Raw genomic sequence first — 27,811 nt, forward strand, 5'->3', positions numbered from 1 at the left:
CTTACCTACCACCCCAAAACAATATTTGTATATTTAGTATAAGAAAGCTTAACACCGCATTTCTATTTTATAAACGAAAACCAAAGCTAGCCGATCTACAAGCTCACATGTTGCAATGTTGTGAGCTTGTAGATCGGTATACACACTGAAAGCCCTTAGATAGATTGAACTTTAGATGGCAACAAACTCACAAAAGTGACCAAGGGTTTAGTTGCACTCTTTAAGCTATTGTTGTTGGAGCTCCCTGTCAGCGGTAGAGTACAAAGTAGCATCGTATTTCAACTCACCCACTCAATCAAATAACAAAACCAAAAAAGGCATTATTTATTTAATTTTTCATCTAAAAATGCATTTGATCAAGAGCTACCAACTCCTCCCCACAGAAACATAACATACAACTACATATAAAAATGTAAACAGAACTGGCATTGAGCTACCATATTGTCCGCTGCCAGCCAAGAGCGAGGATAAAAATCATATTATATTCATCTTGCTTTCTCTCGCACCCACCCAATGTTCACAGTTTTAGGCACCGGTTTGGTGAAGTGGCAGAAAATAGAAGAGGTTTCATGCTACAATGAATTAAGCATGTGAACGACAATGGAAGTCAAAGGGAGCAACGTCTCCACGGGAAGGAGAAGGCGAAATACATATTCTTTGCACTCAATATTGCCAGCTGCACTGCTACTGTCCAATGGTCAAGAGCAGGGGTTCTCAACCTTTTCAGGCCGCGACCCCCAAAATAATGATATTATTTCCCGCAACCCCCCGCGTGCACGCGCGCGGTCCCGTTCGCGCGCGCGAAGGTTATTTAATTATAATAGGTTATTTGATAATTGTTTATTATCAATTTTTTTTTGCAAAAAGTGGGTAAATTGAGTAAATTAACTGATAAAACATGAATTAATGATAACATAAAAAAATATGTTGTAAAAAAAAAAAAAAAAAAAACCTTTTTTTTTTTTTTTCAAATTCACCAAAAAATCTGGCGACCCCCCCAAATTATTTGGCGACCCCCCTGGGGGTCGCGACCCCCAGGTTGAGAACCACTGGTCAAGAGAACACAATCAGAATCTAAAGTAAAAATCAGAATCTAAAAAATAGTCAAAACTCTAACCTGCAGTGAGCTTTCAGTGCAAAGAAATTAAGATGAACAGTTCAATTACAGCTTCCTCAACTGGATCCTCCGTTTGCAGGAGGTGTGTATGTTCGGTAAAACACCCTATGGCAGGTTCCCCCAAACTCCCCGATGTATGACATTTCCTGCCAATTTGTGCTATTACCTTTGTTATTTGTCTGTTGATTTCTCTTGCCAGATTATGTTTCATCTGCAGATTCTGTTTTGTATTCTGGAGCTTTTTTGGAAAGCAAACATTATCTATAAAAATTGCTTATGATTTGCGATATGGTATGAGCTGTTGTCTCTTTGCTTTACTTCCTTTTATGTTTCCCTGTAAATATGAATATGCATACAAATGCATAATGCAATATCTACCAGCAAAGTTCCTGGCCGTTTTTCAACATGATATAATTTGTTTCAAAAATATTGTTTTGATAGTTAAATTTGTTGACATTCTACTCAGATATTCAGAAAACGCACTTTACAAATAAAGATCTCTCTACTTCATTCTTTCTCTAAAGCCTGATTTATACATAGTTGCACACCGCAAAATAGCCCGTCTAAAATAGTAAATAGAAAATAGCGATCAAAAATTGTAGAAAGGCTATTCTCGGTGCACGACAAGGGCATACAAATCAGACATAAGACTAAGTGAAGGAGTGCCTTTTTTTTTGGAAAAGGGTGGCAGGATGATTTTGAAGATTGGGAACATCTTTTGGCAGAAGAAAATGTCAGTGTATGGTCACAGGTCACTCTGAGTCTGATAACACGATGATCTCATCCGGATCACACTGTGTGGCCACGTTCACCTGGAAACAAAAAAGCAGAGACACCGTCACGACGGGAGCCATGCGATGGTGTGCACCTCCTCCATGCAAGTCTCCATGTCACTCCACACATGCTTTGCGTAAGTGTGCGTATACATTTTTTCCGCTTGTTAAATGTTAATTTCGGCTATATTAACCCATTAAAGCCGGGAACCAGCTGTGTCATTTTAGATTTCTTTGGGCTATTGATCAAGTAGGGCGTTCATTTACGGAAAGACACAAAAACTTAAGAATACGCAGATAAGAGGTTTCTGCCCGACAGCAAAAATATAATAGTTTAGTTGTGTTGTGAAGAGGGGTGCAGTATGTTAGTCCGACAGCGCATTCCTCCGACAGCGCAGCGCTCCGACGTTTCCAATACTAAACCCGAACCAAACCCTCACCCTAACCCTAACCGCACGCGGATGCCACATAGTCGGAGAAAAGGTCTGTCGGATTAACGCATGCCTCCCGTGAAGAGACGGGTACGAGAGGGTATGACATGAGAACCAGGTCATGAGCTGAATTGGAACCATATACAGTAGATGTTCCTCACCCCACACGTCACTATTCGAGTCGGATGATGTTTTTCTACAGCATGCGAAGGGCTGACTGACAGTTCCAATTTATTCTATAACCGAGCATGGTAACAAGGCAGTTGTTTTGGTTACATATCACATGCGTTAGCTGACGTATGATGGACCAATAGGCCTGCTAACATATATCTATTCATTGTCAAAATGTTTACAATTTCAAGAAATGAAATTTCAAGAAATACAATTAAAAGTCCATCAGTCAATCTTTAAAAATATATATTTTTTATCTCTTACCACTAAGGCCTTGTGTCCACCAAATCTCCCCCCCAGCAGAAAACGCTAAGCGCTCTCGTCCAAATGTTATTGGCAATGTTAAGTTCGGTGTTCCAACTACCACTGAAGCTCAAATGAGAGATCTCCTATAATGGTGCCGTAGTTATGAGACTGCATTGTCTGTAGTGTGTAGATACGGAGGGACTGCCGTCTCTAGCTTTTTAAATCTCTATAATTCAAACCAATGACGTAAACAGGTCCCGTGTGGGACACACACCCATCAGGACGAGCTACCATGTGTAACCCCGTTCAACATGCTTTCCCTATTTCCCTTTAGACGAAAATATGGTATTCACTTTTTTTAAAATTTATTGTGAAAATAGCCGGTCTACTGTTAGAGCGGTTATTCTCACTGCACAGCTAAATATAAAAACAGGGCGTAACCCATTAAAACCGGGAACGCATCTGTGTAACCACTTTAACCATTATTTTATACTTTGGCTATTAAAAAATAGCAGATATACAAGCTCATAGCGCGGCCTTGAGTGCCGCGCTACGAGCTTGTATTGAAAATTTGGGCAAATCTTTGAATATATATATTTTTTAAAGCTATTTTCTCTTTTTTGCTCAAATCTTTGCTTCTGGGGATTCTACAAATATCTTCTAAATCCTAACAGTTAAAAAAAAGAAATGTTGCTATATATATATATATATCAGTGGTTCTCAAACTTTTTCATGTCAAGCACCCCCAAAATATTTTTGTATTGCATTTAGCCGTGGACCCCCCATCTCAAAATATCTTTGCTCCAGGGACCCCTCCCCAGGGAGCTGCCTGCCCACCTTGTTCTTCTTGGGAGGGGGTGTGGACTGGGAGCTGGTGACCAGGTCCTGGCTGGGGCTGTCTGCTCTGGTGGAACGAGCCTGCCGGGGCGGACTGCTGCTCACCACACCCATGTCCAGTGAGATGTCTACATCACTGTAGACAGCAAGGCAGGGGAAGAACAGTTCACAGACAAGGAGGGATAACAGGCGAGATGGGGAGAACAGAAAGAGGGGATTAGAGAGAAGCACGAAGAAGGGAATTTAATTCAATTCAAATAACTTTATAACATTAATTCCACTACTAGGGGCAGTTCGTTTTGAGCAGCTTGTCAAGTACATTTTATTTGTATAGCTCATTTCATGCAGGTGCAAACTCAATGTGCTTCACATTAAAATACAACAATAGCAGCGAAAGGCCTAGGAGAACACAAAGTTTGACGATTTTAAAAGAGGGCAGTTACCGCAGATATCGGGTCATTAGGACATTTGAGTAGGTCCATAGGTCCATAGTGCATCGTTCTTAAATGGCCTGTTATGTGTTTAAAAGTCATATCGCCGAGGGGATGAACGATTTGGAATAACGGTTTGTTTTGCAAGCAGGTAAAACATGCCGATGCCCTGCATAAAACATGTCTAGGAGAAGCCAAAAAATGCTTGCAGCTTTCCAGTATTGGTTGATTGATCAGTGACAGAAAGAACTCAGGTCTCTTTGCTTCACTCTGACAGCGCTGTTCAGGCAGTTTCTATCTTTTACTGTGAGGCTGTAAAACCAGCAGATAAAGGAAAAGCTCAGAAGACTCAATAAAATATAAAAACGACAGAGGATGACGGGCCTCGTAGAAGGTGCATTCACTGTTGCCCCCGCTTCAGAACCACAAAGATGTTCACAAGGACAGACAACAGACAGGACAGGACAGAGGAAGTGTGTGAAATAGAATATTCTATGACAGCAGCAGCACAGTTTTGGCAAACATCCACATAGGGACAACACAGTTGCTGCTCTCTCATATTTGCAGATATTTGGAAAAATGTCTTTCTTAAAAAATTGCTTGAGAGCTTGTAGATCACCATTTGTCGTATGACAAAGTATATGTGGCTTAATAAGTGGTTAGTAGGACACTCCTATGAATGGGTATGCACACGTGCACAAGCGCAGTGGATCTTGACTTGTATAAACACAATGTACTAAGCTTTACAGAAATAATAGTCACTCAGTGTGGCCTTACCTCTTGTCAAGGATGGTGTGGCTGACGTAGGGCGAATTCCCGGTTTCCTGCACCTCCCTCTTCCTCTTCCTACCTCTGGCGCCTGTGTGTGCGGTCGGGGATGACCCGCCATTGGTTACCGGCGATGGAGGCAGGGACATCGCATCGGTCGCCGCCGAGCAGGTGCTCGTCAGCGCGACCGCCACGTGGTGATTGGAGGAATCCGCGGCTTCCTCCTGCACCGCCGAGGAGCTGTGGGGCGGCGGCTTGGCGTCCGCCGGCTCAGCGGCGGACCCCGATTGGGTCGGGCAGTCTATAGGGGAGGGCTCGCTGGACAACGGAGAGATTCCACGTTTGCCGTCCTTGGAGACGGGATCCAGTCCGCTGGTGACCGGCTCCTTCCGCTCATCTGCCTCCTCGGCGCTCGCGCTCGCCGACATCTCCGTCTCTCCTGCCTCCTCGTTTGTGCTTTCGCTCACTTGCTCCGCCTCGTTGTCGTCCTCCTCGTCGTCGTCGTCCTCGTCGTCTAAATAAAGCGATTGAAAGAAAAACAGAAAACTTGCTTTCATATAGGCATGCAACGGTTAATCGAATCGATCAATGTAATTGATTAAACATAATAATCCCTAATTTAATAATCGTGTTGTGAGCTTCTAGATCTGTTATTTTAGGATTTGTTTGCACGACACCGAAGTATAAATTAAGGCTTAAGTGGTTAACCGATGTGTTGATATATTGACTTCTGCCTCTGGTCTGTGCTGAATAGGGACACAAAGAAATGTGCAAAATAAATAAAGCTTGATTTATAAATCATTGTCTGACGCGCCACACACCCTCAAGTAGGAGAACTACTATCTCACAACGCATCACAAGGCCGTACGTTGCGAGCTTGTAGATCTGCCATTTCCGGTGTGTGACGTATCGTACAATGGAGTATAAATTAAGTATAATAGGGGAGGTCTAAATCAGGATCAGATGACATCAGAGGGGAGCGAACGCTGGCGACACAAGAGACAACGGCAAGTTGAATGCGAGGGGGAGGAAATATTCCTCACCTGGTCCATCGTGCTGCGTGCTGGCGTGGATTTCCTCATCAATGTCTGGATCAGACGATGCGTCGTCTTCCTCATCCTCCTCCTCCTCCTCTTCGTTCTCCTCCTCCGGCTCCGTCACCTCCCCGTTCTCTTTTGTTTTGTCTTCCTCTTTTGTTTCGTCTTCCTCTTTTTTTCCGTCTTCCTCCTGCTCGGATTTCTGGACAGAATGAGAAGGAAAGGATTTCTGACATTACTTGGGGTCACAGTGCGGTACAAAGTTGAGCCAGATTTTGTTTAATACTTGGTTATACTTGATCATCATATCACATACTGAAAGTGAAAATAGCAGATCTACAAGCTCACAATGTCACATTGCGACAGGCAAAAGGTGTGGGGAAAAACGTCAAAGGAGGTGGATGTCAGAGTTCATGTGGCCAGCCTGTGTCAGTCGTCCAGGTCATGCTCCATTTATGACACATGACTCAACAAATTTTAAAACATATGTGGAAATTAAGTAGTGGCAGTTAGGGGTGCAGTAGTTAATCAAACTAAACGATTTAATCCATTATAAAAAATATTATCAATTTTAATGGATTTTGGGAGAAAAACAAATGGCACATTTGTCCCAAAAAAATAGCAGATCTACATCTACAAGCTTACAACTCAAAAGAATGTCTTTTCTTGCATCGTTTCGTTGATAAATGAAGAAAATGCACTTCAAAATTCGATTAATCAAAAGAGTAATCCATAGAATAATCGGCAAGAAAATAAACGACAATTGCAGCCCTAGTGGTAGTTCTTCTGTGGCCTATGGGCAGTGTGCACAAGAAATCTGGCGCTGATCAGTGGACCGGCGGTTTGTGAGATTAGCGCCACACGCACAGAAAGTCCGATGTAGACGGACGACTAGACTCCTGCCAAAGCCACGCTGTAAAAAAGGAAAGCAGTGTGGTATACAAAGAAGATGGATGGTAGGGTGGTAAATAAACATCACAGTCTAATGCAGCGGTTCTCAACCTGTGGATCGGGACTCCCACATGATTTTGTGGGGGGTCCCCAGATGACAGGAAAGTGACAATTCAAGGGCTTTTAAGACCTTTTTAATACCTCAAAAAAAGAAAGAAAGAAAAGAAGCAAAGTTACTCAATCAAAAGTAATCAACAAACCATACTATAAATACTGGGCAAACATTGGCCAAATTGTCAAACAGCATAAGAAAGAGGACAACATTTTGAAAATAGCCGATAGCGCTACGAGGCGTTATGAGCTTGTAGATCGGCTAATTTCACAATATTTATGTGTGAACCGAGTCAAACTAAATGTAATGCCTCAACTCCTACATTCCAAGTGCTTGTCAAGTTGGGGGGTCCCCAGTTCAAATATGATTCTTTTGGGGGGTAGCGGCCTGAAAAGGTTTGGAACCACTGGTCTAATGCAACCCTTCTCTGCCCGCTGTTGTGCGACGTACCCCTTTCCTCAGTTTGTTTTTCTCTAGTCGTCTTGCCCTCTGATCCTCTGTGTCCTCCTGCTGGACAGCATACTTGGTGATGACCTCCTCCAGGCTGTTCAGCGCCACCTCCCTGTTGGCTCGCAGCTTCCGAAGCAGAGTGGGGTCTGACAGGGCAGGGTCTGACGCTGGCCGAAGAGAAAAGTTATTGTTGACATTAATTCTGGGGGACTATGAGAAATGGAAAAATTAAAGATGGATTAGGAAAAAAAAGTGCTCCTCCGGAGCACAGGTCTCCGCCAAGTCTGGTAGGTTATTGTGGGCCAGCAATGTTGATGAAATATGAAAAATCGGACAGATCTGTCTTGATGACATGAGTATAGCGATAATATGTACCGATTTGCGTGATGTTTGGGCAAAATCTGTAGGCGTAATATCAAAAGATATGATTCTTCGGCCTGTTATAGCACCACCATGAGGCTGATTTGAAAAATGTAGGGTGCCTGGGTGGCATTTCTTCCTTGGCCTAGTGGGAATATGTGTGCAACATTTCACAGAAATCGCTGCGTTGATTTCAGCCATTTTGTTCAAAACGGACCACTCCTGCAAACTTTGGAAGCCAATCTTAGCAAATCAGGATGGAATATTAAAAATCGAATAGATCCGTCTTGATCAGATGAATATAGAGATACTGTGTACCGATTATGTTTGCAAAGATCGGCCTTCTGGTGGCGCTATAACAGGCCGATGTGAAATATTTTGGGCAGAGGTTCTGCGCTGGCATCCAGGGATTGTGTGTGCACAGTTTCACGTCGATCGAGCCAATGGTGCCGGATATTAGCAGTCCACAGAAAGACACACACACACACACACACACTCTCTTTCAAGCTTCATACACGCAAAATAACTCCCTTTACTGTACACGGATCTGAAAATGATATTCTTAGAAAAGCGCCAAATTGTTGATTATGACTGGTCAATTTATTTAATTAGCTCCTCTGTAGTAGCAGAGCCATCACCATCATATTCTCATTAGATTAGATGTCCTCATTCATTTTGTTCGGGTCAGAACAGACGATATGATAACTAAGTACACCACAGTTAAAGAAAACAAAAACAAGAGGTATAATTCTGAAATAGATCAAACATATACATAATCCTTTTTTTTTTTTTTTTATTAAAGAAAAGCAATGTCCTCTCATTATTATAATGATCATCATAGATTCATAACCATTATAATTATTATTATTATAATAATAATTACTACCTTGCTTGTACACATCAGTGAGGTGCGAGCCGAAGTTGTAGACGAGGTCGAGGTGTCTCCTCTCCTGCAGGCGGCTTCCTGTGTCTCTGAAGGCGTCCTGGGCGATCTGGTTGAGCTTCTTGCGGCTCAGACACAAGTTGTGGCGGGTGTTGGCCCTCAGCACCAGATTCAGGATGTCAGTGTAGTCTGGAGGGGTCTGCTTCGCCTCGGGACTGTTTATAAACCGCTCGATCTTACAGGGAGGAGGCAAACACAGGGTCACGGAAACAAGAAACAACGTTACCAAAGTCTCATTAATATTAGTCTCACCCACTCGGGCCATCTTGGTTATTATGCCCATCTTGTAGTAAGCTCTAACTCGTGGTTCTCTAACTCTCATAGTTACATACCTGTAAGGGTCCATTTAGAACACCCTCTAGGATCGCTATGGGTCCCTGGACCCCACTTTGAGAACTACCGCTCTAACTAACAAGACAAGACTCTCTCTTGGAATTGGGAAGTGGTCTACATCTCAATTTATGACATTACGACGTATAATTTACCTTGAATATTTAGAATAATAAAGAACAAGAAGTGTTCAAATAAGTTGCAAATGACACATGTCACAGACATATTGTTCCTCCTACTGATGCTTGCACGCATGTGCCATCCACCGCTTTCTGAAACGGTGAGAATTTTACATTCTTTATGATAAAGACAAAGGCCTTGATCGACCAGTTGTGCTAATCGCTTCCTCTTACGTTGTCAGTACTGCACCTTTGGTGTTTTCCCATTCTAAAACAGAGTGCTCTGTCTCCTCTATATTATATAATATCTGGAATAGAAGCTCAATTTGACAGAAAGGAGACAGGAAATACTGGTAGCAAATATTGTTAGTATCAATAACACTACCTGGACAAGAACAACTACCACTATTTCCATGAAAAAATAATATATAATAAAAATGTCCATCTAAACAATAATAGAAGACCCAATAATGTCTACTTATCACTGATCATGATAATTCTATGTGACTGGAGTAACTGAAATTAAAAGGTTAGAACCTCGGGTGTATGTATATACAGTAGGTAACTGGGCTGCTACAGTACCTTCTTGTTGATCTCAGGGTAGCGTGTGGCGTTGAATTCGATTCTCTGCTCAATGACCCTGCCTGTTAGAGCGTTGCAGGACTTCAGCTCGCACAATTTGTCATAGATCTTCATCATCTAGATGAGGGGAAGAGGAAGGAGTGACAGATACGTCTTTCTTGTAATATGCAGTGAGTACTGCTCCTGTAACTACTGTTACTCCCTATACTTAGAGGAGAGTTAAAAGGTACAAATTCTGGTTCAAATTCAGTTGTGGCTAGACACTTAACTTACTCTAAGAAAGGAGACCATATTACACTCATCCTTGTTTCTCTTCGCTGGTTACCTATGAGTTTCAGAATTGATTTTAAGATTTTACTAATGACTTTTAAAGCCTTGCAGGCGAAGGACAGGCTCCTAGTTACATTTGAGATATGCTGTGGATACATATAAGCCTGATCACAGCCTGAGCTCTTCAGTTGGGACCCTCTTGGCTGTTTCTAATCATTGCTGCATTACCTGTGGCGATCTGGCTTTTACAGCACAAGCTGTACCTGAGGATCTTAGGCTAGCAAAGTCATCGTCTTCATCATGTCCGATTTACTACTTTTATGTCAAAGCCTTTTCATAGTGTTTATTTGCTGCCTATGTTGTTGTTTTTTTATCTGTGCTATCAATTAGTTTTCTTTGTCTTCTATTCGTTTTAATTTTGTTTATTTTATCTCTTATGTTATGCTGCTGTTAGTCTATTCCAGTCTGGTGGAAGTGTCTGGAACCACACCTCCCGAAATCCTAGAGAGGAAAGCTGTTCGTCATTTCCATTAATGAAAATATATCTTAAAATATCTTTACATAGAATTTTTCAATTTCCATTTCTGCTAAGCAGCAAGCTATATATGCTTAGATGATTTTGATTTATATTCGGATAAATTTGCGCAACTGTAAAGACGATCCGCTTTATCACTTGATCACTTTCAGAGCTTCCGTGCACCAGACTGTATGACTGAATTAAAACATTGGGTGCCACATTGGGAATACAACCATGGAGTGCCAAAACCGTATATATACGTTTTTTTTATTTTTTATTATTAAAACAAAATAAAAAAATATCTTTTTTTTTTCTTTTTCCTTCACAGCACCAGGACATATAATTTTCCTAAGATTTAGACTCCAATCCACTTCCTGGTTAACTTATGACTTCAAAAGCCTGTATCTCGGCTCCTCAAAAATGGTTAAAAATCCTGGCACTCAGTGTACTCTGTTTTAAAAAAAAACTGGCACCCCATGTATTCATTTAACGATCTGTTCCAGCAGTGCTGGCTGTAGTGTACAGTCGCTGCTTGGATTTTGAGCGAGTCGCCACAGAACACGGGCGGGGTCTGGCCTCCAGAACACAGAAGTGTTCTGTGGCAGTATGAAATGCCATTTGGCTGTCAGACGTCAGTTTGGCTCGGGGAGCCCTCCCCAGCCCTTACTATTCTTTCTTTACTGAGACAATCGAGAGAGAACTTAAGATGGAGGGCTCTGTTGGGGATAATGTCTAGGAAAAAGGGTGCATTTGGGTGCATTATATTTTCTACTCTACTGAATAACAGCGAAGAGAGAGGAGGCAACGTGTGACACACGTCATCAACCAGATTCAAATCCATGCCGCCATGGCTATAAATGAAGTGGCATTCATTTTACATGACTGAGGCAGTCTTAAACACCACATTTCTAAAATAAACAAACCTTGCGCTTGAGCTTGTGTTCCTGAATGTACCCCGAGTCTTCCGCCGCAAGGTCGTCCAAACCCAGCTCCTTCTCCTGCAGGTGGCGAATCTCATCGTTGTACACCTTCAGTAGATTTTCCAGGTACGCTATCTAAGAGAGAAAACAAGTGGTTCATGGAAAATAGAATGACCTTACCGTTCCAACATGTATCTCTGACTTTCCCTCAATGAATACTAAAATAGCCATGGACCAACCAGGTATATATAATCTGATCATCTTTGTAGACCCAGCCTTAAATTTCCTCTTTTAATTATTATATTTAGTCTCAAGATAACATTTTAAAAGGAGAGTATATTTTAGGTGGAAAACCACCATGATTTATCTGGGCTTTTGGTATGTGAAACATTCCTATTATTAACTCCACCAAGGGTTAAGTTTTTGCCGCATTCCATGTGCCACAAAGTCATAATTAACTCTAGGGTCAAAAAGGTCAAATGTCAAGGTTCACCAAGCTCAGAAACCTGTGCAACAGTATCCCGGACTTCCTTGTTAGTACCAGGGTTATTATAATTAAAAGGACAACTTCACCCATTTTCAACCTATCTTCATATAATTGGTCCTCACTAATGCTTATAATAATTATTTTTCTAAGTCTTTAGATGGTGGGCCAGAACATAATCTATGTAATTTAAGAACTGGAACTTGTGGCACACCATCTTACAGTATATACAATAATAACTAATATCATATATAGTATATATTGAAAAGGATTACTTGATATAAGATTTGTGTGGTATAAGTGCGCACTGATAGAACTGTATGTGTGTGTGTAATCAAATGTTACAGGTGTAGATAGAGAAGATTGGGTAATCAATCATTTTGTGCAAGCCACACCCTTGAATGTTGCACTTGAGGACATTTAGTTCATTAACATGTAAAAAAAAAAGGACATTGTATCTGGACTCAGACAGTCATACTCTCGAACAGAGATAAACAAGCTCTTTCATAGAATAGGACAGGGTTCCCACACAATTTTACCAATGAATTTTCAAAACTTTTCCAAAGTATTTTCCCCCAGTTCCTTATAGCAATCATATGGTGCAATAATGAGGCTCTTACTCCAGTGTGCTATCAATGCCCCCAAGACAGACTCGAGCGAAGGTGTCATGTGACAAAAAGAACAGATCTATAAGCTAACAACATACCACGGTGCAACATGCTGTTGCTTGTAGATCTATTCTTTTTGACGCGTGACATCCTGCATTAGGCCGCACTCACACAGATTCCGCAGCAAGACATTTTACCTTGTTGCATATTTCACGTGTTAGATGTTAGACATGTTTTGGAACAAAAAACGATGTATATCCAAGCATTTTCCAAAACATTCGATTAATTCCAAAACCTTCTCCAGGCCTGGACAGTTTCTTATTTCAAAATATTTCCAGGAATTTCATGACCGTGGGAGCCCTGATAGGAGCTCAAGGTCTTTTCTTCGATATGGAGAGAAACCATGTGAAACACCTGCCTGTCATTCACACTCAACATGGATAAAATGTTCAGGTGAAGGTAGATTCTCGATTTGGACAGGTCATGCCAGTCAGATATAGTAAATTATTTACAACATAATTTACCAGGCCAGATATATTATCGCTGGTGGGGCATTTCTGGCTCACAGGCCGCCTGTTGCCTACCACTTCTGTCTTGTGTGTTTAGTTACAAAACTAACTAAAATCAGAGAGACATTTTCCTTAGTTTTAGTCTTTGTCAAAGCTCACAACGCATAGCACCGCGTTGAGAGCTTGTAGATCGGCTATTTTTGCTAGTTCTGACCTGGTTGAATATTGCCTCTGACTAAACCATATTACAATAAAACTAAACAAAAACTAACAATAATGACTAAGCCTTAGTAAAAAAATAAAAAATAAACTAGGAAACCCACTTTAAAAACTAATCAAAACTGAAATTGAAACCAAACAAAATAATGAAAAATTCAAAACTACCTATAATAACTTTGGTTGTTACAGACTAGCACCAGCTCCTCCCACACACTGACTCTAAAGCCTGAGTCAAAGTACTTTGTTGCTCCCAGCCCCCCCCCTTCCCCCCCCCACAATACACATACAGTACACAGTATTGTACTGCCTATGTATGTGGTGGGGGGGGGGCTTAGGAAATAGGCAACTGTCATAGAAAATGTATAAATGTGTTTTTTTTTTTATGTTTACTGTCGTTTACTGTGGAACACATTTGCACCCTTACCACTGAGTGCAATCCGTCTAGGATTGCACTCAGGTTTCTGCTAAAAACAGCAAAACTCAAATGGTGTTTCGTCCATTTGAATGCTGTCAGCCCATTATGTGCCCTTTCCTGAGCTCACATCTGATAAGAGCTCTCAGGCTCTACTGACCTGTCTCCTGGATGCCTTCTTTTTCTTTCTGTCCTTCTCTGCCTCCTCCGCGTTCGTTTCTCCCTCCTTGTCCTCCTGCAGCCCTGAGGTGGACGGTTGCTCGTCATCCGCCACAATCTTGTCTTCGTTTTTCACGTCGGCCTTCAGTGATGCAGAGGTAGCTGAGGCAAATGCTGAGGCCGAGGCCGAGGTAGAGGGCTCGACCTTGGTTATGGTCAGCCTCTTCTTAGCAGAATGCTGCCGGAGCACAGTACACAGTTCGTTGATGTAGACGAACGTCTTGGTGCGGTTCGCCTGGGCCCGTGTCAAACAGCGGCCCACAGTGTTGCGGAACTCGGCTGAACACAGGAAGTCTGGGCAGGCCTTGCCGTGCTTAGCATGCAGGAACGTCAGGACCTCGGGGCAGTCCTGAGTCTGGGCCGAACAAAACTCCACAAACTGCAGGGAGAGAGAGAGGGACAGACGCATGGGTGGGAGAAAGGCAACGAGAGCGGGAAGAAGCAACAGAGCAGGAAATAAAGTTGACAATTAAGTTGATTGTCGCATTCCTAAGCCAATAATTTGATGACCGGCAGCGGTTCCGGTAAGAGGTCTCCTACCGGAACCGCTGCCTACCGGTCCGCTGGTCATCATCAAATTATTGGCTTTGGTAGAACCCTGAGTTGTATGTTATATTGCCCTTGATGGCAGTTCTCTACCACAACGAAAATCAATAGGTCATCATTATCGGTGTAACATGTGTGCCGAATTAGGCGGAAAAATCTACGCACCAGGACTTAAATATTGTAGAATTGCACTAAACTGTACTAATATGTAGCGTTGCATGTCCAGGGGCATTAACTCCTCAGGACAGAAGAGGAATATCTACACTGAATCAAGCTACAGCACACGTGTCATGCAAACAGATGCACGCAGAGATAGGTCTGTGACCCAGCCGCCTCCTTCAGTAAATGAAAAGAATCCAGTGTTTGGGGGGCGGGACACAGCCAATTAAAACAGCTCAAGACACAGCACACTAATATTTGATCATCGCTGCTCAGTTTGTTCTCAAGACAGGTCAGACTCAGGATAGTCTGAGTGAAACACATTTTTAACACTTTTTCTCGCTTGCGGCACTGTATGCCAGTAATAAGATTGGGCAGCTGGTACATTTGTGTGTCGGAGACAGAATGAGAGAGAGAGAGTGTTCGAGATGTTCAAGTGAATAGCAAACAAACTAACTAAGATCTCAGTCTATATAAACATTCAAGGAAGAAAGAAAGACATGTTCGGGCAACCAGAAAGCAAATTCCAATTGCCTGAATTATTCTTTTACGTGCCCTGGGCAATAGGGCAACAGTTAGTGTCAACCCCTGTCAGTTACTGTAAAGTCAAGTGTAAACAACCACGTGCCTCCTAGGAGTTGCTAATGCAGTGACACCGCCCAAGGAAATGACGTTGATGCTAACATTCTCCGTGAATCAAACGAGTGTTGTGATTGGTCAAAAAATATCGTTTCCGGGGGAAACACGTAATACGGAAATCCTGTCCACTCAGGACTTCCGAGACACTCGCTGGTTTAGGTCGTGACCAGGCTCTTCTCTTTGCAGATGAGTGAGGCTGGGAACGAGGCTAAAGCCGGAAGCACCGCGGCTGGGAACAAAACCCTCGTCTCTGTGGTGGTGGGTGAGTGCTTTCCCCCTTTCCAAGTGTAACTTCTTAGTCTAACTAATCAATGCACTAATATGTGTCCCACATCCACTAGAGCACTGTTTCCCAAACCAATTTTTATGGGTCGCAAGTAAATATCTCCTTTATCCCGTTTCCTACATTTAAAAAATCAATTAAAAACAATTCCAACATTTTCAAAAGCATTTCATAAATAAAATGAAAAGAAAGCTTAATTAGTAGTGAAAATAGCAGATCTACAAGCTCACAATGCAGAGAGCGAAGCGAGTTTGGGTCCCGGGGCAAACGTCTAATTTCTCTGTTGGGTCTTGAGCTAAACGGTTTGGAAACCACTGCACTAGTAGAGTAGTATCCTATGAGATCGTCTTCTTACCTCCTGGAACAACCTCTGGTTCTCCACCTGCAGAACATGGCTGTCCTTCTTGGCTGACGCAAAGGGCGACTGGGCGATGTGAGTGGGGACGGCCTGCTGGGCCTTGAGCGGCGAGATGTGGTTCGCCAGACACTGAGCAGACGAAGAGGCGGCGGTGCTGGAGGAGGAAGGCTGGGGCATATCCTCTTCATCGTCATCGAGAATTATGATGCTTTCTGCCATCGGGGCAGGGAAAACTACCAAGTGTTGTTAGTCCTCTCTGCTTTGTGTTCATGTAGGAAGGAAGAGAAGATGTTATGTTATTATTACTAGGATGGGACGATATGAGCATTGCATCTACAAGCTCAACATTGCATCTACAAGCTGCATCTATTGTGACTTGTGAGCTTGTAGATTTGCTATTTTTGGCAAAGATATTTAGAGAGTGAAAAAAGGACTGTATCAAGTACGTTCTTTACAGGTGCGTTTTACCAATTCTAGAGAGTTTAAGTGGTACCAGATCTGCAGCTCGGCAAAAGGTGAATTGATCCCAGTGTATGACGGAGGACAATTTCATGTTCAATTTAAATCTCTTTTTAATCACGATAAACGAAATAACGATTATTGTCCGTCGACTTTTTTGTGTTATCCTTTTTAGCCCTAATGTGTTACTGTACCTCGTGCTGTTTGCATTTCTGTCTAATAAAGTATTCAATCAATGCCAGAGATTTGACATGAGCACTGACTTCTGAATGCTCAGAAATGTCCCTAGTAGACGGTAAATAAACTATGATCATAGTTACCAGAAGCATATCACTGATTAATCTAAAACACTATGACTGGCATCTTCCTCTCTTTTTTTTGGCATATACAATTGGGGATGTTTTTCAGTGACCTCCAATCAATCAATCAACTTTATTGTCACAACACAGTTACAGGTAAAAGTGAGGTTGAAACTCTTGTTTATGCTGGCTTTTGCGTTTGCAGTTCAATGGATAAAAGATAATTAGAAGTAAAAGGAATGAAAAATAAAAAGCACAAAAGCCTGAGTACAGACAGTGGCACAAACACACATATTGGAACTCAATGGCCACTTAATTGTTTAAGTGGCCATTTCATTTGGCAAATATATTCACTTTCGGTGGTGGTTGTAGCATACATCTTGGACTATATGACTGTGAGCCAGAGGAATTGTCACCGGCCAGATAAAAACGCAATGGCTGCTAAATACATATCCTCTTCTACCTAAATTGCATTTGTTTACATTGATTGATTGTATGCGTGTACATGTCAACAACATATGTAAACAGAGATCAAAACTACCACAATACAGTGCGTGTGAAAGGGAAAGTATATGTTTCTCTACACTTGGAGCATTAACATTACATCAGCCTTGGATCAAGAAGACCATCATAGATGTATTTTATAGAGTGTGACTTTTGCTTTAAAGTCACACTCTATAAAATACATCTATGATGGTCTAGAGCCAAGGCTAACATTACATATAAACACACACATACATGATGAAGGAGAATAATAACAATACAACACAAAGAAACACGTTAGACCTCAGTGTAAGAGACACACACAAACATATGGTCCTGTCCGTTTCAGTGACACACGTACCTTTAACGTGTTGACCGGCTCGTCTTCAGTACTAGACCGTATCATCCACCATGACCCAATATTGAAGTTAAAACCTGCCTGTGCGAACACTTAGCATTAGCCGGTTAGCAGCCAGTCTGACACTGTCTGCTTGACACAATGTTATGATAAAAAACCCAAAAATAAAAAAAAAAGGAAGCCGTAATTAAACCAACATATGACTGGCTTAAATTAACGTCGTTTATATATTAATTGGGTCGATTTCAGTTGATTGGAGAGAATTGTTATTGTGAAATGTAACAGACTTTAACCTCACCAAACAATACTCGTCAACTTAACTGTGTCTGCGCGCCCGACAACAAAAAATGACACGCGAGCGTCGACCTCTCCCATTGGTCCTCGGCGAAACGTCGCTCAGCAACGGCTTTATCCATTGGTTCGTTTGTAGCATCGAGTTGGTTGTCATTGATGCGCGTAGGACTCACACAGGGGTATTTATTTGCCCATGTCTTTTCTTGATATTAGAGTTAGACACATACAAATAATATCAATGTATTGTAGCTGAGAGGGAATCCGTCAAAAAAATCATCATTGGTGACAAGTTTTAGATTTTTTGGCAAATTGGCATGGAAGGTTTTCAAAAACCATCGCAAACTAGTTGGGCTCGCCCCCTAGTGGTCGGTTTGCAATTAATCTAACATTAGATTGGTCAGTAGGCTATAATATGGTTGGAACCCCACCCCAAGTAATTGATAAAATACATGTTCCAATGGATTCTGTTACTACTATTGGGTATGCTAAATAACATACAAAAAATCTGAGAAAATCTCACTGCTGGAAAGGCACAATGTTCAAGATGGCATATATTCCCTCCTAGGCATTTTAAACTCCCCGCAGCCATCGTGGACGCCATCTTGAAACTAATGCCTTTCCAGGAGTTAGATTTCCTAAGTTATTTAGCATACTCAATAGTAACAGAATCCATTGAAAAATCTCTTCTATCAATTATTTGGTGTTTCAACCATATACTGACCTATCTAATGTAGGATGTATTGCAAACCGACCACTAGGGGTACATCATAGTCATGTACATCTCTATAGTCATCTCTGTAGCCATCTCTTTCATCTCTGTAGTCATGTCTGTAGTGATGTCTAGTCATCTCTGTAGCCATCTCTATAGTCATCTAATAGTCATGTACATATCTCTAGTCATCTCTATAGTCATGTACATCTCTGTAGCCATCTCTATAGCATCAAAAGGTCTATCCCCCTTTTAACCCTGCTCTTGGCAGCGCAGTAGCAATCAATGGACAGACAGACAGACAGACAGACAGACACATAAAGGAGTTGGTCCCTAAATAATTAGATGTCGGTTGAATTAAGTTAATAAAAACTAACGTTATAAACTTGACCGGCAGCTAACATTTTGGATGTACAGAACATAGAACATTAGTTAATCTTAAAGGTGGCTCTCCACCAAACAGACTAGTCAGTCGAATGCAGTCGGGACGACTCTGGTGATTAGTTGGTTGGAAGGTGTGGGAAAAAGTTGCTGAATGCACCTGAGCTGACACTGCTAATATGGTGCTAAAAATAGCCCATGGCTTGATGTCTTTTTCAACAACAAACACATGAACAAGTAGTTGCTTAAATCATTTGAGAAATTATAAAGATAACTAGGCTATTGCACTGTAGTGCAGGAACCAAAAGCCCAAAAGTTGACTATACCCCTCCCCAGGGTAGAACAAAACGTGACATTGTTTTTTAAGATGTCCCCTTCATGAAATTGATTGTCACAAGTTTTACTTTTAGCCTACTGCAAAAGCCAGGCAATTCATCCATGAAGTGACTCCCCGCATAGGCAAAAGTCAATCCTTTCTCATTTTCTACCTGCTGTTTGTTTTTACATCATACTTGCACAGCTGGTCTACAGGTAGTGGCCCTACATCCCAAAGCAACCAGGATGCCAACATTTGGTTCTATTGTGAATCAGCAGGCTTTATGGCCTTATTGTAGGCGTAAATAGCGAAAAGTTTACTTTTCTGAGGAATATTTACAGATACTGGTCCTACTCTTCTATCAGGGATAGAACTAAATATGACATTGTTTTTTCATATCCTCGTGAAATGGATAGTCGGAGGTTTTACTTAATTGTTCAGTCATGAAATTCATCCATGAAGTGACAATAGAAAGCAATAAATGAATACATTTTAACACTCATCTTTTAATTATAATCATTACAAACTAATAAAAGAACCCTACATAAACAAAGTTGTCCTTTAAGGCTTAGGATAATCTACTCTGAATGGGACATAGTAGGCCTACACATGCCTCATAGAGGCAAAATAGGCCTAGTCCTATGTCAGCTCTACAGGTAGGGGTGCTATTAAGTTGCCTGGCAGAAAGCTAAAACAACAGACATGAAATGCATTTTAAGGAGGAATATGACATAACGTTTATTGTGCAACGAAGCCATTGTTGAAGCCATTGATGCTTTAGAAATCTGTTAACATTCTCCGTGAATGAAACGAGTGTTGTGATTGGTCAAAAAATATAGTTTCCAGGGGAAACGGAAATCCTATCCACTCAGGACTTCCTAGACACTCGCTGCTTTAGGTCGTGACCAGGCTCTTCTTTTCGCAGATGAGTGAGGCTGGGACCGAGGTTAGGGTAGTGCAGTAGCTGCTTTTAGAGCACAATGTAGCAGTCTATTCTAGGTTATGTACTCTGATCTGAAATCATTCAACTTGCTTCTAACATGCTTGTTTTGTATATGATTATCTTTGCTGCTAACATCATATTACTGACACAAAAATATTATTAAGCAAGGTCTTCTAGTGTTTTGCATATTCCGTGACCTACAAATCATGTCAGAAAACCTTTTCATTTACTTCAAACTAGCAAAATGCAAAGTTTTAGCATTTTAACTTCTTTTTTTTTTTACATTTACAAATGCTGAAAAGAAAATATTTACAACCTGCCCATTACATGTTGTCATACCTATCATAATTACAATAACAAAATACTTTTTGTCACTAAATGTACCAGAGTTGTATAAATAGTCACAACTCTATAAATATCCTTGGGAAATCACTATCTACAACACAAGCATTCACTCGCTACAAAACATCCATCCATCTTTAGGGCTTACATTCTTTTCACAAAGTGTAAAATCGAACACCAGAAAGAAGTAATTGGAACAATCATGGTTCCTTGTCCTTCCGTCATGTTTACTTCTCTTTCTGTAATTGGGAGAGAATTATACATAGTTACAGAAGAGAAGTACCAAACAAAGGCAAAACGTGCAAAGATTTCAGAAGATAACAATAGCATCATCATTACAGTAGAATTACCTTGTCACGGTTAGCATCATCTGTGCCTATATAAATCCACAAAAGGTTGATAGTTAGATACCAAACCTGATACACCCTTGTATATTATGTTCTTATTGTTGCTATGTCAACAGTGAATAATAGCAGTAGTAATATTACAAATAGTTCATATTACAAATATAGGATATTGAGAAGGTTGTGTTTCTTTGTATAATTTTTTTTACCTGAGCCACTGAAGGTCCAGGAGACAACCTTAATCAGGCCATAGAGCACTAATGCCACACCAACCATTGCCATGGAGTCTTCAATGGAAGGACTGCTGACCCCTGCAAGGTAAAAGTTACATAAGTACATAAGCAACATAAAGGAAAACAAAACAATACAGTGAAGAAGTGTGCTTCAGTAAAACTGCATGCTTGTGGTCACTTGGACTGTAAACGTTTAATGCTAATGAAAAAATCGCGACGCATTGTGAGCTTGTAGATCGGCTATTTTCAAATGGTCGAAATGTATATAGGGCTGAAGTGGTTTTGTAATAATAATCAAAATCTACAAAGTAACTGGTTACTAAAGTTTTCAAATAATTGTAGTGGAGTAAAAGTACAATATTTGCCTCTGAGATGTAGTGGGGTGGAAGTAAAAGTACAGACAATTGGAAATACTCCAGTAAAGTAAAAAATACCTCAAAATTGCACTTAAGTACAGTACTTGAGTACATGTACTTAGCTACTTTACACCGCTGCTTGCAACCATTATTCCCAATGGCAGCTGCAAGGAGGAGTTGCATTGGTGTGGACTGGCCTTAAAACGGATTTGTTGCAAGGAGTTGCGACTAGTTGCTTTAGCGCCGTCTGGCCTTAAAAGAGTCTCACCGATGACATTGAGGGCAACAGCAGCTCGCCGTGTGCCTCCAGGATGGACTGCCACACAGACGACCTCCCCCCCTGTGCCCAGGCCCAGCTTGGCCGTGTCCAGGTCCAGCCTGGTGTTCTGGCTGTAGGTGCCATCCCAGCCCTGCCTGTGACCGGTAACACTGCCTGTTCCCAGGGGCCTGGTCTTCCCATCAGCCCCCTTGTACTCCCAGCTGAGCTCCAGAGAGAGGGGAATGAAGCCAGACGCCTCACACAGCACCGTGACCACCTGGCCAGGAAAGGAGAGGGGCAGCGGCGAGGGGTAGATGGAAATGGATGGAGGTTCTGGAGATAGATAGTGGAGAGCGGATAAGTAAAGAAACACCACATAGAGTCTAATAACAAAATGACATGGCCTCCGTGTCCAATCTTTAGCTATAGTAAGTTATTGCTGTATTTGTGCAGTTTTTGCAAATGGAAATAACACACACACAGGCAAGTGTTTTAAGCTTGTAGATCTTCTATTTTTGGTGAACATTTCCCCCAGAATAGGGATGCCGGCGTTGAAAATTATTAACCAGCCTTCGTGAGTTTGTTTCACTTTCAATTTTATGAACAGGCATTTTAGTGAGATGGTTTTGTTTCATGACATTATGGACGTAGAATGGGCCTGTCATTGGTATTTTATCTCAAAGGCCGCCAGCACTGGAATCAACCTCCTGATGAACCAGTGTTACACAACAAGATCTTGCACTCTACCCATTCATTCCTTTCCTGTCATTCCTAACTATCCTCAAAAACGATCCAAAAGAAAAACACGTCAATGTGTGCCATTTTATCACCCCTGCTGCTCTTACCCACAATCTCCAAATCCACCGACACCTGAGCCAGAAGGTAGGGCAGGAACACGGCGCAGATGTACGTCCCCGCATGGCGCGCCTTGGCCTCCTGCAGGATCAGCGACGCGTTGCCCTTCTCGTGGAGACCCCCAAAGTCCAGCGTGGCCCCTTCCTCCCCGCCGCTGGCCAATCGGTCGTTTTTGCCGTCGTAGGCCAGGACCAGACGGCCGTCGCCTCGGAACTGGTAGCGCCACTCGACGGCGAAGCCCGACCCAGAGAGAGGGGAGGAGGGGTCGGCCCACAAGCTGCAGTCCAACACCACTGGCTCTCCGAGTCTGGCCTGCACCGAGACGCTCTTACTGGACACACTCAAAACCACTGTGGAAGGAGAGGAAAGATAGAGAGGAAACATGTAAAAGGCTAAGACAAGAGAAAGAAATGCAATAGTGATTTTATTATTAATATAAAATGATTGACTGGTGCAGCCTACAATGGCCTAGCCAATAGCTTGGCTGGCAATTGTAGATTTCTCCAGTCTTGTTAAAGGAGTAGTTCACCCCAAAAATGACTTATTTTCTATCAGATTTTAAGCCAATAATTTGATGACCAGCGGAGTCTCTGGTAGGAGACTCAATTGACCTGCATTTGAGTCTCCTACCAGAAACTCCACCGGTCATATTATTGGTTTAGGAATGCGACAAAAACAAAAAAATCTCCATGAATTCAAGGCTTCATGGGGTGTGTAATTGATCGAAAATAAGTCATTTTTTGGGTGAACTATTCCTTCAAAGGACAAAATAGATCTCACGCCCCAAAAGGTTGCTCATCCTAGCTCTAGTCCATTATGACAATTTACCGTTGGGTTCTTTGGTTGCCGTGGGAGCGCGCATGACACTGGACACTACCACCTGTCTGTCGAGGCCCTGCACAGCAGCCGAGAACCAATCGGCTTGCAGGTAGATGGGACTGAGGGCAGATTCGGTGAGCGAGGCGGCCCAGTGGACGGTGGAGGGCTGAGGCACGAAGGGGTTGATCTCACACTGGGGCTTCTGGATGGAGCCTCTGGGAGCGTGGAGAGAGGCGTGGCAGAGAGTCGCTTCTGGGTCTGAGGACATAAGAGTCAGCAAGGAGATTATGATGAATACTATTACCTTTTTCTTTATAACAAAAACAGATGTGAATGCTATTTAAGATGATTGAAAACCTATGTTAATCCTAGTTTAGATGATAAAGGAAAAAGACCCCCAGGGGATTCAAGGGGGTCCCCAAGCAAAATTTGTTAATACAGCATCACAATAATTTTAACCACTTTATCCATATTTTATATGTTGGCTATTCAAAAATAGCAGATATACAAGCTCACAGCGCGTCACTTTGTGCCGTGCTGCAAGCTTGTAGGTCTGCAGTATTTGAACATTTCTGAAAAATGTTGGAAGTGTTTGAATAATTTTGATAACACAAATCTCCTCTTCTGGGGGTCTCTGGCACAAAATAGTTTCAGATGGGGTCCTCGGCTAAATAGATTTGGGGGTCCTTGGCATAAAAAGGTTTAAGAACCACTGCTCTATAGCACCTCTGGACAACTGATGCTCTACTGATGCTCTCAGTCTTTATTACAGGTTACAGCAAACCTTCTCCAATCACCACTTGTATAACTTCATGTTTATAACTTCAAGTGCACATCACTGGGTAGGAATAAGGAGCTAAAACATTAGGAAACGAGCTTGGAATGAGAAAAATGTCGAGTTTGAATCATTGTTCCAGCTGGGGAAGTCTGAAGGGGAAAAGTCAATTAGTTTCTCCCCTAAGACTACAGCCGACATGACAGTGCTCATGAGCAAACATCCAGATGTGAATGTGTGTAACTGTGTGACTGAAAGAGTGCTGAAAAATACAAAAAGAAACCTCTCAAATCACACAAATAAGAACTAACCAGTGATATAATAGATCATCTCAGGGCTCATATCTGAAGACAGCTGGTGTGGCGTGTCTGTCAGCTGGTGGTGTGCATCCGTACTGATGTGTAGCAGGGAGTTCTCCTGGCTCATTCCTGTAGAGGCACCAGTCCTCTCCTTCACAAACCAACACTCCAGCACTGGACAGCTGCAGGCATAACCTGGTAGGAGGTCAGTGGGGAGAGGAGAGGAGAGGAGAGGGGATGAAGCAGAGCATTGCTTACACCGTCTGTTTTTGTAACGCTAGACCGCCATGTCTACTTTATCTTCTAATACTTGCGTTTAAAGAGAACTTTGTATACATATAAATTATGTTGCTATATATTAGAGCAACAGCTAATGTGACATAGAGGTGACCCGGCTTGAAAGGTATATAACAACGTAAAGGTGTTCAAGAAGGGTGTTGTATAAAATTATGTACAGTAGCTTGTTATTCCATCATTGAATTCTATGTGTGCACATTGCGCTCTATCTCTTTCCATGGCTTAAGTGACACAGACAAAACACAAACTACTGCTTTGCTCTCTCTGTGAATGGTGCTGGGTCACACCACACATGGTCTGTCGCTGTCCCATCGGTGGTGGTGCTGAATTATTTGCTAATCGATGCATGCCAATGCCATGTATAGTAGTAGTACTAGAGAGGAGAGGAGTGATGTGCAGGTTTGTCCATTCTATCCCCAAGGGCAACCTGTTTGTTTTTTTGTGTTCCTCCAGAACAAGCATTGCGGCTTGCTTGGCTCAATAATAGTGTCAGCATGTGCAGCGTTGCTTATGATGGGATATTATCAGCTATTTTAAAGTTGTGAATTTTTAAACGTTTTTTTCAGAAGGACAAACCTGTTTTCTATGTACTGTCTGTAGCCTATGGGCACGCACACGCACACACACACACACACACACACACACACACACACACACACACACACACACACACACACACACACACACACATCTCTAGAGCGGATATGCAAACTCAAACTGCGACACGCAGTCTACTTGTAAGTATGGTGATGCAGATTCAATAATAACTTTTTAAGATCATTCTGTTATGGAGGGTGATGGGGGGGCGTTCCCTATGAGACTGTACAGATCAGTGTACATGAGTAGCAAGCTACTGCTATAGTTATTATTACAAGATTATTATTGTATAATAACGACAAATCGTGTTTCATCATAAAAGGGTGGCCACCACAACCACAAAGACGTTTAGATTGAAATAATGTTGTAGATTAATTTGTATTTTCAAGAGTGACTTTTCACTGTTTTCAGTGACTTTTCGGCGAGACTTTTCGGCGAAACCAAACGCTAGATCAGGGACAGGAAGTCTCCAATATATCCACCTATTCTTACAACGCGATTCTATCGATTATAATTCAGACACCACATTATGCAAATCAATAACTCTTTCACTGGTCTGTAACGTGACAACTTTAACATGAAATCAACAAACTGTACCTTGGATGAAGCAGCAGAACGCAACCAGGGCCAGCTTGTAAAGTGTAAAGACGTTAGTCATGGCTGCACTAGACAGGTTCTCTCTTCAGTTCTGTCAGATAAAGAAAGAAGACCTGCCGAACAGAGAATAATAACCGACTTGATCGACGGAGATCCCCTGTTATTCTCCCTCTTCATTTTAGTTTCACTTTCTGCTATGCCGTGTGAGTGTGTGTTTGTGTGTGTGCGCATGGTTAAGGATCTGTTCTCTTCCACCGGTAGATGGCGTGCTAACATAACACGTCACAGACAGCAGCGCGCGCGCGCGCGTGTGTGTGTATGTGTGTGTGTGTGTGTGTGTGTGTGTGTGTGTGTGTGTGTGTGTGTGTGTGTGTGTGTGTGTGTGTGTGTGTGTGTGTGTGTGTGTGCGTGCGTGCGTGTGCGTGTGTGTGCGTGTGTTTTGTCTTTTTAACTCATCGCCAGGTAGTTATTGTATTTTTCAGTTTTTAATTCGAGAAAGCCTCAATATTTTCCAATCACCACTATACAAATTAACAAACATTTTGCCTTTTTTTCTATACCACACACACACACACACACACACACACACACACACACACACACACACACACACACACACACACACACACACACACACACACACACACACACACACACACACACACACACACACACACACACACACACACAAACATTGGCAGCTACCACTATCGTGCCTGACCAGTTTCATCATGTGATTTCCCAGAAAGTCTCTAGATGAACATACACAGTCTGACCACCAGTGGCGCTCTAAGCTGCTAAATCCCTCACCAGGGCAACTGTACTCAGCAAGGCCTCAGTAGAATGACTTGTTGCAGTTTATTTAACCACTTAAACCCCATATGGTTGAGTGTAGTCCCTCAGGGCTCTATGCTAGAGTCTTTTCAGTTTTCTGTTATTGTGTACAATACGGATGCTTTGGTTTAAGCTAAATTTTCCTTTTATTCAGTCTTAGTCAATAAAATGCTCTGATATTTTAAGAAAATAGTATATCCATCATGGATAATATACTGTAAGGCTTTATGAAGAAGTGTAGGAATTCAGGAACCTTGATTCAGGAAATCAAGCTTGTGCAGTTAGATCAGCAGGCTATGTATAATAAAATGTATTCAAAGTATATTTTGGATCATGAATAATACTCTTCACATGTTTTCAATTCATTTTCATATAAATTCAGTTTCTGAACTGACATGCTGTTTGTAATGTGATGATACGTGTGTAATGACAATAAAACACTTTCACTATACACTGGAAAATGGGTGTCTGCCATTTCAACACAACAAAAGAAAACACAAAATGGCAGCATGCAAATGCAGAAAACAGGTGTGGCACGTGTGCGTGCCTGCCTGCGTGCGTGCGTGCAGGCGTGCGTGCGTGTGTGCGTGCTTGCGTGCGTGAGAGAGAGAGAGAGAGAGAGAGACAGAGATCGAGACAGTGAGTGTGAGTGGATGTGTGCACATGCTTTTGTTCATACACATCCATAATACTTTCCAAACCCTATATATGCTAAGTTGTTTAAGATGTTTTATAACTAGCTTCTTAATCTGAAACTGTGATAACATATCACTCCTAGGGCTTGACTTTAGAAGGGAAAAAAAGTATGCATAACATCTTGTGCGATGTTCCTTATGCACAATTAACAATTCTAACAGAATCAAATAATATGCATGAGCTAAATATTTCAATATACAGTTAACATAGCGTCACAATCATTTTAACCACTTAACCATATTTTAAAATGTGGCTGTTCAAAAATAGCAGATCTACTATTTTTGAAAAATCTTTGTAAATCTTTGAATATATATATTTTTAAAGAGATGGGGGTCCTTGACATGAAAAAGTACCACTGGCCTACATTCAACACCATTGTGCCCTATAGCAATAAGCACATAACCAAGCTCAGAGCCCTATAGGACTTAACATCACCCTGTGCAACTGGGTCCTGGACTTCCTTGGGTACCCCCCGACCCGGTTGCAGACAGACAGACCCCAGATAGTGCAGATTAACACCAGCGG

General features: G+C 41.9%; 2 protein-coding genes across 3 annotated transcripts; both read right to left on the minus strand.

The window, feature by feature from the left end:
- Positions 1 to 1,791: 1,791 nt before the first annotated feature.
- On the minus strand, positions 1,792 to 17,667 carry daxx (death-domain associated protein). 2 transcript variants are annotated; one of them, XM_084080684.1, is made up of 11 exons: positions 17,344 to 17,667; positions 15,739 to 15,997; positions 13,698 to 14,135; positions 11,309 to 11,440; positions 9,599 to 9,715; positions 8,511 to 8,742; positions 7,265 to 7,431; positions 5,818 to 6,013; positions 4,784 to 5,288; positions 3,576 to 3,711; positions 1,792 to 1,929 (listed from the first exon to the last, which is right to left on the minus strand). In XM_084080684.1, the coding sequence occupies exons 2-11, from the start codon at positions 15,958 to 15,960 to the stop codon at positions 1,870 to 1,872; spliced, it is 2,205 nt and encodes a 734-aa protein (XP_083936810.1). In that variant the 5' UTR covers positions 15,961 to 15,997; positions 17,344 to 17,667; the 3' UTR covers positions 1,792 to 1,869. The 2 variants fall into 2 exon arrangements, with proteins under 2 accessions (XP_083936810.1, XP_083936811.1); XM_084080685.1 differs by having other exon boundaries at positions 15,739 to 16,000.
- Positions 17,668 to 19,526: 1,859 nt separating this feature from the next.
- tapbp.1 (TAP binding protein (tapasin), tandem duplicate 1) lies at positions 19,527 to 25,962 on the minus strand. The gene is made up of 8 exons (XM_084080806.1): positions 25,757 to 25,962; positions 24,278 to 24,460; positions 23,201 to 23,449; positions 22,363 to 22,722; positions 21,527 to 21,850; positions 20,879 to 20,980; positions 20,676 to 20,701; positions 19,527 to 20,564 (listed from the first exon to the last, which is right to left on the minus strand). The coding sequence occupies exons 1-8, from the start codon at positions 25,815 to 25,817 to the stop codon at positions 20,553 to 20,555; spliced, it is 1,317 nt and encodes a 438-aa protein (XP_083936932.1). The 5' UTR covers positions 25,818 to 25,962; the 3' UTR covers positions 19,527 to 20,552.
- Between the last annotated feature and the right edge of the window lie 1,849 nt (positions 25,963 to 27,811).

The sequence above is a fragment of the Gymnoscopelus microlampas genome (assembly GCF_963454915.1).
Source record: "Gymnoscopelus microlampas genome assembly, chromosome: 15".
Taxonomy (NCBI): domain Eukaryota; kingdom Metazoa; phylum Chordata; class Actinopteri; order Myctophiformes; family Myctophidae; genus Gymnoscopelus; species Gymnoscopelus microlampas.

Bases quoted from the DNA above. Each gene is read 5' to 3' on its own strand.
- daxx (XM_084080684.1), bottom strand. From the start codon at position 15,960: ATGGCAGAAAGCATCATAATTCTCGATGACGATGAAGAGGATATGCCC. The intron at 11,441-13,697 runs GTCAGTAGAGCC...TTTCTCTCTTAG, and splicing joins AGAAGGCATCCAGGAGACAG to ATAGCGTACCTGGAAAATCT. The intron at 1,930-3,575 runs GTGGGCAGGCAG...TTTTGTTTCCAG, and splicing joins CCCCTCCCAAGAAGAACAAG to GTGAACGTGGCCACACAGTG.
- tapbp.1 (XM_084080806.1), bottom strand. From the start codon at position 25,817: ATGACTAACGTCTTTACACTTTACAAGCTGGCCCTGGTTGCGTTCTGC. The intron at 23,450-24,277 runs GTTAGTTCTTAT...TTATGTCCTCAG, and splicing joins GATGATCTATTATATCACTG to ACCCAGAAGCGACTCTCTGC. The intron at 22,723-23,200 runs GTAAATTGTCAT...CTCCTTCCACAG, and splicing joins GGCAACCAAAGAACCCAACG to TGGTTTTGAGTGTGTCCAGT.